Below are 12,454 nucleotides of genomic sequence, written 5' to 3' on the forward strand. Positions count from 1 at the left end.
AAGTTTTTAATTTAAATAATAAGATTAACGTTAAAGTTCGCTTTATTTATAATTATATTAAATTTTTTAAGTAATTATAAGCGAGTTTAAATTACTTAAAGTATATTTTTATTTAAAAACTTAGATTATTATATAAAAGAGTAATTAGATAAATTAATTAGTTCTTTTTTATATTTTTAAAATCTCTTAAGTAACGGAATTAATAATTTAATAATTTATAAATTTATATAATTTCTTTTTATAATTAAAAATCGTTTTAAAGGCCGTTTATTAAATAAAAGAAGTATATTCTTTAAAAAAGCGTATTTAATTAATTATAATTAACTTAGGCTTTATAAAAAGTTAATTATTTTATAAGGCCGTTTTATTTTATTAATTCGTTCTTAACCTCGTCTTTTAATACTTTTATTAAATATAAGAATTAAGTTATTAGTTATATTTAGTTATAGTTATTTAATAAGTTTATTTTTAAATAATATTTCGTATCTTAATATATTCTTTAATAAATAAAATTAATTTAATAAAAATATAAAATTTAAAGGGGATTTAGTATTATTTAGATTTAATAAGTCCTAAATATCTTTTAAGTAGGTCTTAATTTATAAAATAAAGTATTATTTTAATTAGTTTTATTAATAATTAAGCTTATATTTAATTATATTAAAAGTTTTTAAAAATATTATTATTTAAAAATAGGTTTTTAAGTATAAAAGGAGTAAAATCGTATATAAAAAGATATAATAAATTATAATCCTTAAAAATAACTTTTTAATAGAGGTTTAGGGGTTTAAATTAGAGCTAGGTTTATAATTATTATATAATTATAATAGGGATATTAATATTAAATATAGAGAACGGTTATTTATTAAAAATAAGAAATAAGTACGAGACTTATTTTAAAATAGAGAGTATAAGTGAGTATAGACCTCGGTAATTATGTAACCGAGGTTACGTAATATGCGGTGAGACCACGGATAGTTAAGGCCATCACGACAAAGAGCATATCATGCACCACCTTCTCAAGCGCATCCAAAGTTTTATCATTACAACCCATAGATCGGAGCTCTTTTCGTATGGCGACGGAGTTCTGAGGAGGACTCGGACCGCTCAAATCCCAAGATTCAGTCATATAAGTGACATCGAGGCTAGAAGCAAAGTATACCAAAGTTTTTGGCGGGAACTTGGCCCCGAGGATAAGAGAACATTGCAGGAAAAACGGTAGGTCCATCTCGTAGAAAACCTCCTCCAAGACGTTTTGGAAATGTTCAAATTGTTGCGCGAACATCGATCCCGTAAGGCTTTTGTCTTGGGACAAGGCAGTTGGCTTACCGGCTATTGATGTGTGCAAGAGGTCGTTACACAGAATATTGATGCCGGGCGTTATGTCGGTTTGCCTCGATCTGTGTTCAGAAGGCATCGCGATGATGTTTCTCAGCAACAAATTCACGATTTGTAAGACTCTCATCTGTATCTTCCATACAGGAAGAAGCAAGTCGATTTGTCTTTGAAGGTCAGGGGACTCTTGCAAGTCATCGAAGTCGGCTGTTTTGAGACGCGACAGAGCCCCCGTCATTTCCCGCAGAGCCAGGACCAGGTCTGTCACCTTGGAGTCCAGGCCTAGGGGCTTTTTAAGCAAACGGTCCATTAGCAACAAAGAATTGTCCATGTATCCTAAAACGGGGTCCATGTCTCTATGGAACTGTTCCAGAGCGGGTGGCCAAATACTGAAATTCTTGGGTAGGTCGAAAAGGTATGATAAGACAAACTTCCGAGTGGCGATTGCCACGAGGCATATGACTTTGCTGCTGACTCGGAATGCTGAAGAAGCAGTGTCAAGTTCCCCTTCAAGGGTTTGCATGTACTCCGCAACGTATGGCCCGGTTTCTCGTCCGTGATTGATGATAAGCTCTTCCAGTCTTTCTTCAATACGACGTAAGGGACGGCTCGTGGCCACAAGTTCAAATTGAGCACCTTCGACGATCAAGTCCCTGATTGAATATGTGCGACACCAGTCAGATTCCTCGAGAGTTGCAACATCCATCGGGGTGAGCAGGGTGAATTCGGGCCCCTTGGAGAGCGCATTCAAGGTTGCAACACAGCCCGATCGAGCCAAGAACTTGACGCCGTCTAGATCAGAATGCATGATGCAGAAGTGGAATAACTCTTTTTGAAAGCAAAATTTATCCAGCTCCTGTGTCGAAGCCCCATGTTTGACTAGTGATGACGCGAGCGTCCAATTTCTCAAGAGTACTGCCCGGTGAAGCACTGGGCATCCAGAGGCGTCACAGCCATTTGGCGACGCACCCATAGCTAGAAGCCGGGAAGCTAGCTCAAATCTTTGTTTGGATATGGTTTGCAACACCATGCTTATCTCGTCGTTTCTGGGTGCTGCTTTGCTGGGATTGAGCGCCAACATGGCCGTTTTGTCTAGGTCCTTATGGATGTCGAGAATTGGCGGCCAAGTAGCCAAGCTGAGATTTCCCATTAGGCAGGCACGACGAAATACCTCGATGCGAACTTCTGAGCCAAGTGATGGCATATGAATCATTCTCCACATCATTTGGTATGCAAGTGTTCGATTGAGTTCCTGCGACTCCGCAAGCATCTTGAGAACGGAGTATGCTGGTAAAATACCGAGACCCTTCATGCTGTGGCCCTTGTAAATGAAGGAATAAATGTTCCTCAACAGCATTTCTTGTGTTTGGTTGCTTTGGAGCATAGCTAGTAGAGTATGGCCATCTCGTACTGTTAGAGACCGGCAAGGCTGGCTTTCGAGTTGTTGCGGTCGGAGCTTGTATATTCGAGGGGTATCGGCGTGTAGCCCGAAGGTGAAGCCTTTCACAGCAATTACTTGTGTATCTACCGCGTCCAACTCAGCTACTCGCGATTTTATCTTGAATTGGGAAAAGAAGTCGACTTTAGTGATTGGGTGTGGGTTTAGAGTCCAGCTGCCTGCTGAATTATCGTAGTCGCAAGTAGACATTTCGATCTGCGATGCTAACCATTCAGAAACCTTGTGAGTCTTGAAGCACTCTGACATAGACAGCAGACGCGCGGCCATGTGCGATTCGATCCCAAGACTGGTAGACGTAGCATGGAACCTCTCGATTATGGGAATCGTCGAAAGTGCTCTGAAAACCTCAAGGAATGAGATAAGGCGAAGCGACTGGAGCCGAAGAGAGCGGTTATTGTGACCGATTTTCATCACATGATTGAACATCGGAACGTGAGAGTTTTGAATAGACCAAAACAACCCAGTATAATTTGTCAGCTCTGGAGGCACACTTATATAAGCCCAGGCTGTTGCCACGAAGGGTAAAGTCGGAAGACTCGGTAGATCAAATTTGTTGACCAAAATATGCCACAAATGCCGAGTGGATGGCATGATCGTAAATCGCGTATGCAGCAACCAAAATTCCTTTGCATACGGGAGAAAAGGGTGATCGCTCGCTATTGTATTGGGTTGCCTGATATTTTGTGCAATAACATGACCAATCTGGCGGCTTGGAGCTGGCTTCGCCCTAACAAAGTTCTCTGCTAGGCGTATTGGACTCCATGAATTGTGAAATGTTTGACGAAGAATGCCAGTTGAGATCTTGCCGGCATCAAAGATCGGAACAACGTTTGTGGAAAGCTGCGTTTCGAAGATGGCGAAGTTCAAATACGTCAAGATTGTCCCGCCAAGCTCGTTGTGGGCTTCCTCATTCGTGAATTGCCACAGTGATGTTCTGTCGATAGAAGGTTGACAGAAGCTTTTGGCACTGTGGTGTACGAATCGTACCGTCTTCTCCTCTTCATCCACCACGATTAAGCTACCACAGAAACCAAGAACTTTGTCGATATTGTTGATCCTCCTGGAGGGATCATATGCCTCGTCTCCTACGGTTACGCTTGCCATCTCGCCTATCTGAGCTGACGTCAACGGCTCATATGCTGCGGCGAGAAATTTGAAGATTCGCTTATGGTATCTCTCATGGTCTCTAGCCGTCGACCTTTCCAGAATTCGCGTGTAAGTTGCTGTGAGATCGCGGGGGAGTGATTTGATCGCTTCCTTTATGTCGTAGTCAGAGGCCTCTGAGCAGATAGCATCAAGTTGAAGAGCAACCCAAAGAAACCTGTTATTATTCTCAGTAAACGGGCCAAGTTTGAAGTTTCTCTTGGAAAAGTCATGCTTACATTCCGTTTGCTCCTTTCAATAGAGCTTTCTTGATGTCCGCGATCAAAGCAGGATCTCCGATAGCCAAGTCCCCATTGTCAAGGCGAGCTTCCAGCTCCACATCGATAAAAAACTCAATGTCTGGATTTTCGGACGGGAGCGAGACATTCCAATTCGGTTTCAAATGGATTTTGACAAAGTCGTCAGCCGACGGCTGAGTTGAGATGCCCAAGTGCCATCTCGATGATAGCTGCTGGGTGTTCGTGAGCTGTTGCAGAACCATTCGACGTTCCTCCACAATCATCTAAACCATCCACGACAATGTACTTCTGCGCATTTCCTATCAAACTGAGTCCTAGAAACCCAATAAACTCTTCAACGCCTAACTTCGATGTATGCATATCGTCTGTGAAGACTTCGCTGCGGATGGGAAAGTAGTTGAGGTATTGCCTAGCCAAACTACCGAGAATAGTCTGATGTTTTAAGCTTTCTGGAATATCGTATCGGCAAAAGAAGTAGAGGACAACGGCTTCTTTGTTATAGTTCAAGTCACTCACAACGTTAGCCATTGTGACTGACTTTCCAGCGCCAATTTTACCACTGAAAAGTATGGATGATGAAGTGGTAAGCTTTTTCCATTGTTGATAGTCGTTCGAGCTGGAAAGCAACGAAGTCGATCCCAACTTTTGCGTTTGCTTCCAGGTTGTCTCGAAGTCGTAAGTAGAGCAAGAGTCTAGCCATTTCAGCTTCTTTGCGACATCAAATCGTCGCGTCGTAGACTTGGTCCATAGAGCTGTCATCCCTCGTGTTTCCGCACTCAAATGAGCTTCAGCCTTGAAGTGCTCATTGAGCTGCAGGTTCGCCTCTTGTTTTATTGAATTTGACCATAGTTCGAGGTCTGACTGGAACCCCTTTAGGTCTGAGTCGTTAAGGGACGCGGCTAGTTGACCCATCATCGACTTTTGCGTAAACGACTGCACCCGTTGGCAGATGTGAGTAACAACGATGAAGTACTCGCAAAGGTAAGTTTGTAAGGCTTTGGACTTCGGGTAAATTAAAGCCATTGCCTGGTGCCGAGGGGCCTCTCGACCAGCCGCCATGAAAAGCAGGGAAAGCTTCTCAAGGTACGTTGAAAAGCCGATGCAAATCTTGAACAGCCTGTTAGCATCAATTGCAATGCTTTGTTCCGAAGCTACTCGCATGTAGTGTCATCCTGACTGCTGCCCAGACCCCGCACGCAACGAGATTCTGAGATCCGCCTGCCACAACATCGCCCAAGGCAGCAAATTGTTGAACTGCCTGAAGCAAGTTGGTCAGGCGAGGTCCAAAGCATCGGGATGAAAGCCTCTTCTGACGAGCCTCATGGTCGATTTTGGCCGTGAGTTGCATCACATCAGCCGCGGTTGGCGGGTTCTTGCATGCCGTAGAACGCTCATTTCGGAAAGATGCCTTCTGTGTAGAGTTGAGGGAAGCTTCAAACTCCGAGACTGCTTGCGCCAGTCGTATATCCGGCTTCAATCGCGAAGCCTTGCGTAGCGCAGTCGCCATGATCATAGGCCAAGCGCTCGAAGCCGTCCTCAGGCTCAAACGCGCGTGATGTTTTGTATCGGGAAATGACGAATGCATACATCCCTTGCGACGCAGCCTGATTCTCTTTCACCGGTGTGACCAGGCAAGATCATGTGATAAGTAGAATCATTGAGGCCTGTCATTGGATGCCACACGCGCGTGTACAATGTGCCTCCCAGCCACTCAGCTGAACCATACTAAAATCCGATTAGAGATGACTCTCGTGTTTGCTACAGAGCATCGAGAATGGTTTCGAGGCGCATTTTGAATCTTTGTCAGGAGTGAGACCAACACAAAAATATGATATCTATGTTGCGTGAAATCATACTTCTAGGATTCGAGAATTGTTTTGCAGGATAACTTGAGAGGGCGACGATCATCTCGTAAACGCGCAAACTTTCCGCTATCGTGAGCACCAGAGGCTTGCCGCTAGTACTAGACAGTGCGTAGGCTCGCGGAGGCTTCCACCATCCGATCCTGCGATACAACGGCAAATTGGTGGCGCTTTAGCCTTTTGATACAGCTGCCAAATCAAAAGCTTCAAGCTTGCCGCCGCAGCGCCACAAGGCTTTCGAACCTCATTTGAAAGCGGCAATCTGGTCCCGGACTCTGTGATTATCAGGGGTTTCATCACATCCCCTTCACGACACTAAAATCAGGGATGTCAGGTCACTTCTGGTTGTCTCAAATGGCGATCAGCCGTTGAACCACCAGCACGGCACATGGAGGTTATAAGAACAAGACAATCCCAGAATGACTTGTCTAATTCGTCTTGGCTACTTACACTCCTTCCACTGTCTTCCATTCACCACCTCATGACCTTTCTTTCTACACTCCTTCACGTTGAATCTCTTATCACATAACTCCACAATGGCCACCCCAGCTCATGCTAACACCCACAACAACGGTCCTATCGACCACAACGACCTCAACGAATGGAAGGACCGTTTCAATGACGTTCTCGCTCGCCCTAGTGAGCACGTCAACTCGAAGTCTCCCGAGACCTCTCGACCTTGGCAAAACGGCTTTTTCGGCTGCTTCAACCCTATCGACCTTTGCGCTATCACTTGCTGTGTTCCTTGCGTGACCTTTGGTAAAACCCATCACCGTCTTCGCAAGAACGGCAGTCTCACGGGCTATGAGCCTATCAATACTTCTGTACGTCAATGCAGCGATGCAATTCTACATTTGTACTAAGCTGACTTGCTTCATAGTGTCTCATGTTCTGGGGTTCCACTTGCTTTGGCCTCCATTGGATCCCGCTCGCCCTCCAGCGCGCCAACCTTCGTGAGAAGTATAATCTCCAGGGCAGCTGTCTCGTCGATCTTGCTACTGCTTGCTGCTGTGGATGCTGCGATCTGATTCAACAAGAAAAGGAGGCAGAGTTTCGTGAGGCGCAGACTGCTATCGCAAGCAAGGGCTACGAGGCCACAGCGGGAATGAGCATCCCCCAACCTGAGCAGAAAGTCTAAGAAAGATTTTGTGCACTGATTACTAGATGATTTAAGTTGGTTATGGGTTGATTGTGCGCATGTCCTATTATCACTTTGACCCTGCGGTGATGGACTGAGATAATGGTGGTGTTCCGATTACAAGAGATGGCCACGTTAATGTATTCTTTTCAGTGCCTCATTTGCTATCGCTGAGAGTCTGTACCAATCACCATTCTTGTCCCAATTGATTAGCTGCATTATTACTTTTGTTTTGTTCAGAATTGTGAAAGATTCGTTAACCACTTCCTGTTGACTGATACTGATTCAGAACCTACCTTTAGCCATACTTCGCAGCCTAGTGATATTCATCCTAGTCTTTGGATATTTTGGTAGATGAGTTTCGAGGTCAGTTCGAGATAACCATGATTTTTCGAGAAATCGGGGAGCGGAATTATCAACTTATTACCTTTCAATATAACCACTTGATAAGGGTGAACGGCCTCTATTTAAGCATCGGCGGTTTGGTAGAAGGTGTTTCGCTGATTTTAGTCACGGATAGAATGGCAGTATATGATCCGTCTCTTTCTTTGATAGAGCAAGATGAACTTTAATTAGAATGACCTTTGATACACAGGCCTTACTCATGGCGATATGGATTCGTATGAATTCCCTACTTGACTGATACTATGAGCCTCCCATACCGTATGAGCTCTTCCCTGCTTCCCGTGCTCATGCGTACCAATGCTCTGTGGGGCTGTGCCTGCCTTATCTCACTGCTGCAAGTGCAACAATCACTTAATTACTCCGTCATCCGTTTTTCTGAGGGCACCATCGACCATGGTGCTGCAAAGGTCAGAGACCGTATTCTCCTGTCACGTGCACAAATGACCTCAACCCCAGCTTTTCTGTGTCGACAATATCGAGTGATTTCTGTATTCCAGCGCTAAAAACTCAACGGTCATCTATACGGAGTCTCGTCATTGTACCCTGCGAATGGGCATTGTCGCCTTCACCTAGAGCAGCTGTCTCGCTCGCGCATGACTTCCATTCCACCTAGGCCCCAAAGACCCATCTTGCAGGGCCGCCTCCCGGACCCCGTGCATGATACTGAGGCTGGATCAGTGTTCGACCGCGCTGGTCCATTGATTTATCGCCAGCTGCATCCGGTCCGCCATTGGGCCGCATAGCATGGCCAGCCCTATCTGTGAGGTGTCCGTATAGCAGCCCGGCGGCCATACGACCAGCAGCAGGTCGCTTACAGTCACACTATACATGTATTTCTAGCAAAACTTTGCTGTGCTCTTCGGCGTCGTGAGACTTCGGCCCAAATTGTTGTCAATCTCACGTCAGCAATGCTAGTTTAGCACACAACCCATCCCCTCCAAAGAAAACACAGCACGTGACGTCAGCAATGAGATTCCCTCAAATCTATCACAGTGCTTTTCTCGATATTTCTTTTACGCACCTTATCAGAGTAATGTACGATCTGAAATCCAAGTGAAAAATGGAAGTGTTTGCTCTCGGTCTTTCTTGGGCTTTGAACCAAACGAATTCGTTGCAAAGCATCCTTGGGCCTTTGGGTTTGGCATCCTTGGTACCCCAGGATATCAACTCGTGGACACAGTTATCTACACAGTTGTCACCAAATGCCTCGCTTATATTTCCGAACGAACCCCTGTTCAACAACTATATAAGTAGGTGGCGAGACTGGCACGCACCGGACGTTGGAGTTGTTGTCAATGTCCACACAGATAACGACATTCAAGTCACGGTACGTTCTGCGAAAGGCAGCCTTTTGCACACCTGACCGTTTTCTACAGATCCGTCATGCAAACAAGCAGGGGGTTCCATTCCTTGCTAGATCAGGCGGTCACGGTGCAACAGAGTCGCTGAGTCTGGCGAAGAATGTGGTGTCCATCGACCTTCGCGGCATGGACGAAGTTGTCATCTCTGAAGATGGCAAGACTGCCACAATTGGAGGCGGAGCAAGCGTTAAGGAGGTTGTCAATACTCTGTGGGCGGCAGGCAAGCAAACAGGTGCGCTATCGCAGAAACACTTTCGACTCGAGGGTATGCTGACAACGAAAAGTGACAGGAATCTGCGAGTGCGTTGGCATTTCTGCCCCAGTTCTGGGAGGCGGTCACGGGTGGCTTCAGGGCCAGTATGGCCTGGCTTCAGACCAAGTCATCTCGGCCAAAGTTGTTCTTCCCGATGGAAAGCTCGTCACAGCGTCCAACGATGAGAATCCTGATCTCTTTTGGGCTTTGAGGGGAGCCGGCCACAACTTTGGCATCGTCACTGAATGGCAGTACCGAGTCCACGATGTCAAGAACATCGAGTGGTCTTATCAGATATTTATCTATCTCGGGGACAAACTTGAGGAGATTCTCGATCTGACCAACGATATGATGAAGACTCAGCCACCGGAAGTTACGCATTGGATGTATTTTGTAAACATCCCTGACATCGACCCCAAGCGAGTAAGCATAAACTCCCGTAAGATGCTCATTGCCGAATAGGATCGCGACCGCTAAATGAAGATAGCCCATAATCTGGTACGCTATCATATCGGACGACACCTTCGAAAAGTCTGCAGAGTATGCGAAGCCTCTCTATGACATTGATCACATAAACGTCGAAGCTGGAGTGGCACCTATGCCAGACTTGGCTGGCTTGACCTTCATGAGCAGTGATAGTGTCGGATGCGCCAAAGGCTACACGGGTTTGCGATACCCTATCGGTCTGAAGACCTATGATTTGCCTGCCGTCCGGAAAGTATTTGATGACATCGCCGACATGTCGAACCGCAACCCGGAGTTCGCCGGGTCCTTCTTCCTCCTTGAAGGATATTCGACTCATGGCGTGAAAGCCGTCGATGAGAAGAGCTCAGCTTTCCCGCATCGAGATGACGATATTCTAGTTACGTCGTACATCATGTACAAGCCGAACGCGTCTCTTGATGCGCTTGCTCAAGAATATGGAGAGAAGCTAAGAGGGCATCTATTGGCGGCAAGTCATGAGCCTGACCGCTTGACAGCATATGTGAATTATGCACATGGAATTGAGTCGCTCGAGGCTATCTATGGATGGGACGAATGGAGGCTGGAGAAGTTGAGAGGGCTGAAGGCAAAATGGGATCCTCAGAACCGAATGAGGTTCTACAATCCTATTGTCTAAGGCTACAGGTTCAGCTTCTTCCTGGTCACCTCAGAGGAGGGGTTAAAGACGTTGTGCAAAGTGTGGTGGGTAAGGTAAGGTAGGTATAACATCCACCGCGAAGGCCAGATCAGCCTCCCTACATCCAATCTTCTCTGGTGGTTGCAATAAGCAGTTTGCTCACAAGTTTCCCTTCAGTTAATTCATTTAAAATACTCATGGAGTCTTTCGTTGCCTTCCTTTACTCTATACCACGTAGCTTTCCCTGCGATACGAAGCCGCTGGAACATGTTACACATAACTCGTTCAAAGTCTCCCCTCCGCTACAAGCTCTCAACTCAGGTGGTTTGCCTTGTTGGACCTCAAAAGTTTAGGATCAATCTCAAATTGGGAGAAGTTGTCGACCAAGTTGTCCCACATTTTGGGGTCGTGCTCGTGCTTTTCCTTGCTGTTCCAGGCATAGTCGGTGATGGTGAGAGCTCGGCTCGTCTCAAACATGAAGGCAATGGAGCCGAGCGAAATCTGCATTTGAGGGGGATCCGCCTTGGATGCAGCAGCGAATTGCTCGTATGCGACGCCATGAGGCACGAATCCACACTCGAATGAGATACTGCCGGGCTGGAACTCATCGGACCGACCTCCGTATTCGCCGTAGATCAGACCCATCAGCTCAGAAGCGCAGTTTCTGTGGTAGTAGGGCGGGCGATAGGTGTGAGATGCAACGTCCCATCTAGGAGAGAAGATCAAGAAGTCGGCCAGGGGCGCAGCTGGATCTCGGGACTTGGCTGTCAAGACACAGAAGATTGACGGATCAATGTGGTCCACGGAGATGGAGCCCACGTTGACAAACTTGGTGAGATCATACTTGAACGGCACGTAGTTTCCATGCCACGCAACCACATCGAAGGGGCAGTGCCGTTGTGTGCTGTTGAAAAACTTTCCGCCGATCTTGTAAACAATATCCCAGGGATCGTCTTTCGTGACCTCGTATGCGGCAACCGGGTGCAAGAAGTCGCGCGCGTTGGCCAACCCGTTCGCTCCCAAAGGACCCAATTCGGGAAGCTCCCAGTTTGAGCCCCAGATCTCCAGGATGTATCCACGAGTCGGTCCTTCAACGTTTACCTTGAAGCGAAGACCACGCTGGATGACGCAAATCTCACCAGGCTGCACGTACAAGAAACCGAACTCGGTTTGAATGTCCAGAGCACCTTGCTGAGGCACAATGAGCCAGTCGCCGTCGGAGTTCGCAAAAGCTCTTTTCGTCATGCTCTTATTGCAGAGGTAGACATGAGTGGCGAGGCCCTCCCGAAGAGTTGGATCTCCAGAGCCGGCGACAGTCTTGAGACCATCGACAAAGTCCAGATCTTGGCCGTCAGGGATCGGGAACGGCTTCCAAGCCAATTGAGTGGGTGAGACGTGAACTCGGGGGTTGATCGGGATAAAAGTCGACTCAGTGTCCTTGTTATCGGGAAGATCGGTCTACAAGAGAGAAATCAGCGACAAATTCCAAGATCGATTGATGGGCTAAAGGACTTACGAATCCCTGGTGAGCAACAGCTGGTCGCGACCGGTAGAGCCAAGCTTTCTTGTTGGAATGCCTGGGCGCGACAAAGGCTGAAGCCGTCACCTGTTCGGCGTACAATCCATATCTGATGCTTCTCGGGCTATTCTGGCCCCTTGGAATCGTGCCGGCGATAGCCTCTGACTCGAAGCTGTTGTTGAATCCGGGCTGATAAGCGTACGGATCGTTCGGGCGCGTCGCAAAGGAGGGGACTGCTCCATCTTGCTGCGTCGCCGCCCAGTGGAAGGCGTTTTGGAAGTCCTTCGGCTTGAGATCTTTTGGCGCTGCCATTGTGAAGTAAAGCTAGCTCTGATATTGCGAGGAGGGGTTGCTGGATGAGGGGCTGACGATGACGACGGCTCAATGGAGCTATCTATCGCTTTTGTACGAAATGCTCCCCTGTCCATTGCGGAAAGCTTCACCCCACATGGAGCTATCTGAGCTTGGGCAGCTACTCCACACGGCCATTGCGGCAGTTTGTACCATGGAGCGTGTGGAGGCTCGGAGAGCTTCATTGTCGTGCTGAGACGACCTGTGTGGGATTCCACTCCAGACATGTCTCTTAGTGTGCGGGGATG

At 46.8% G+C, this 12,454-nt stretch overlaps 4 protein-coding genes across 4 annotated transcripts; 2 read left to right on the plus strand and 2 right to left on the minus strand.

Annotated features, from left to right (window-relative positions):
- Nucleotides 1-2,435: 2,435 nt before the first annotated feature.
- Nucleotides 2,436-4,956, minus strand: HER10_EVM0006578 (uncharacterized protein; the record flags this gene model as incomplete). The annotated part of the gene is made up of 4 exons (XM_035476160.1): nucleotides 2,436-2,549; nucleotides 2,747-4,115; nucleotides 4,177-4,395; nucleotides 4,445-4,956. 4 exons carry the CDS (start codon nucleotides 4,954-4,956, stop codon nucleotides 2,436-2,438), a joined length of 2,214 nt encoding a protein of 737 aa, XP_035335024.1.
- Nucleotides 4,957-6,362: 1,406 nt separating this feature from the next.
- HER10_EVM0004993 (uncharacterized protein) lies at nucleotides 6,363-7,689 on the plus strand. The gene is made up of 2 exons (XM_035474619.1): nucleotides 6,363-6,883; nucleotides 6,940-7,689. Exons 1-2 carry the CDS (start codon nucleotides 6,596-6,598, stop codon nucleotides 7,195-7,197), a joined length of 546 nt encoding a protein of 181 aa, XP_035334913.1. The 5' UTR covers nucleotides 6,363-6,595; the 3' UTR covers nucleotides 7,198-7,689.
- Nucleotides 7,690-8,662: 973 nt separating this feature from the next.
- HER10_EVM0000155 (uncharacterized protein) lies at nucleotides 8,663-10,336 on the plus strand (the record flags this gene model as incomplete). The annotated part of the gene is made up of 4 exons (XM_035469949.1): nucleotides 8,663-8,929; nucleotides 8,979-9,195; nucleotides 9,248-9,639; nucleotides 9,704-10,336. 4 exons carry the CDS (start codon nucleotides 8,663-8,665, stop codon nucleotides 10,334-10,336), a joined length of 1,509 nt encoding a protein of 502 aa, XP_035334549.1.
- A 312-nt stretch (nucleotides 10,337-10,648) lies between these two features.
- HER10_EVM0003883 (homogentisate 1,2-dioxygenase) lies at nucleotides 10,649-12,338 on the minus strand (the record flags this gene model as incomplete). The annotated part of the gene is made up of 2 exons (XM_035473545.1): nucleotides 11,853-12,338; nucleotides 10,649-11,794 (listed from the first exon to the last, which is right to left on the minus strand). Exons 1-2 carry the CDS (start codon nucleotides 12,165-12,167, stop codon nucleotides 10,649-10,651), a joined length of 1,461 nt encoding a protein of 486 aa, XP_035334835.1. The 5' UTR covers nucleotides 12,168-12,338.
- Between the last annotated feature and the right edge of the window lie 116 nt (nucleotides 12,339-12,454).

The sequence above is a fragment of the Colletotrichum scovillei genome (genome assembly GCF_011075155.1).
Source record: "Colletotrichum scovillei strain TJNH1 chromosome Unknown Contig00004, whole genome shotgun sequence".
Taxonomy (NCBI): domain Eukaryota; kingdom Fungi; phylum Ascomycota; class Sordariomycetes; order Glomerellales; family Glomerellaceae; genus Colletotrichum; species Colletotrichum scovillei.

Bases quoted from the DNA above. Each gene is read 5' to 3' on its own strand.
- HER10_EVM0004993 (XM_035474619.1), top strand. From the start codon at position 6,596: ATGGCCACCCCAGCTCATGCTAACACCCACAACAACGGTCCTATCGAC. The intron at 6,884-6,939 runs GTACGTCAATGC...CTTGCTTCATAG, and splicing joins ATGAGCCTATCAATACTTCT to TGTCTCATGTTCTGGGGTTC.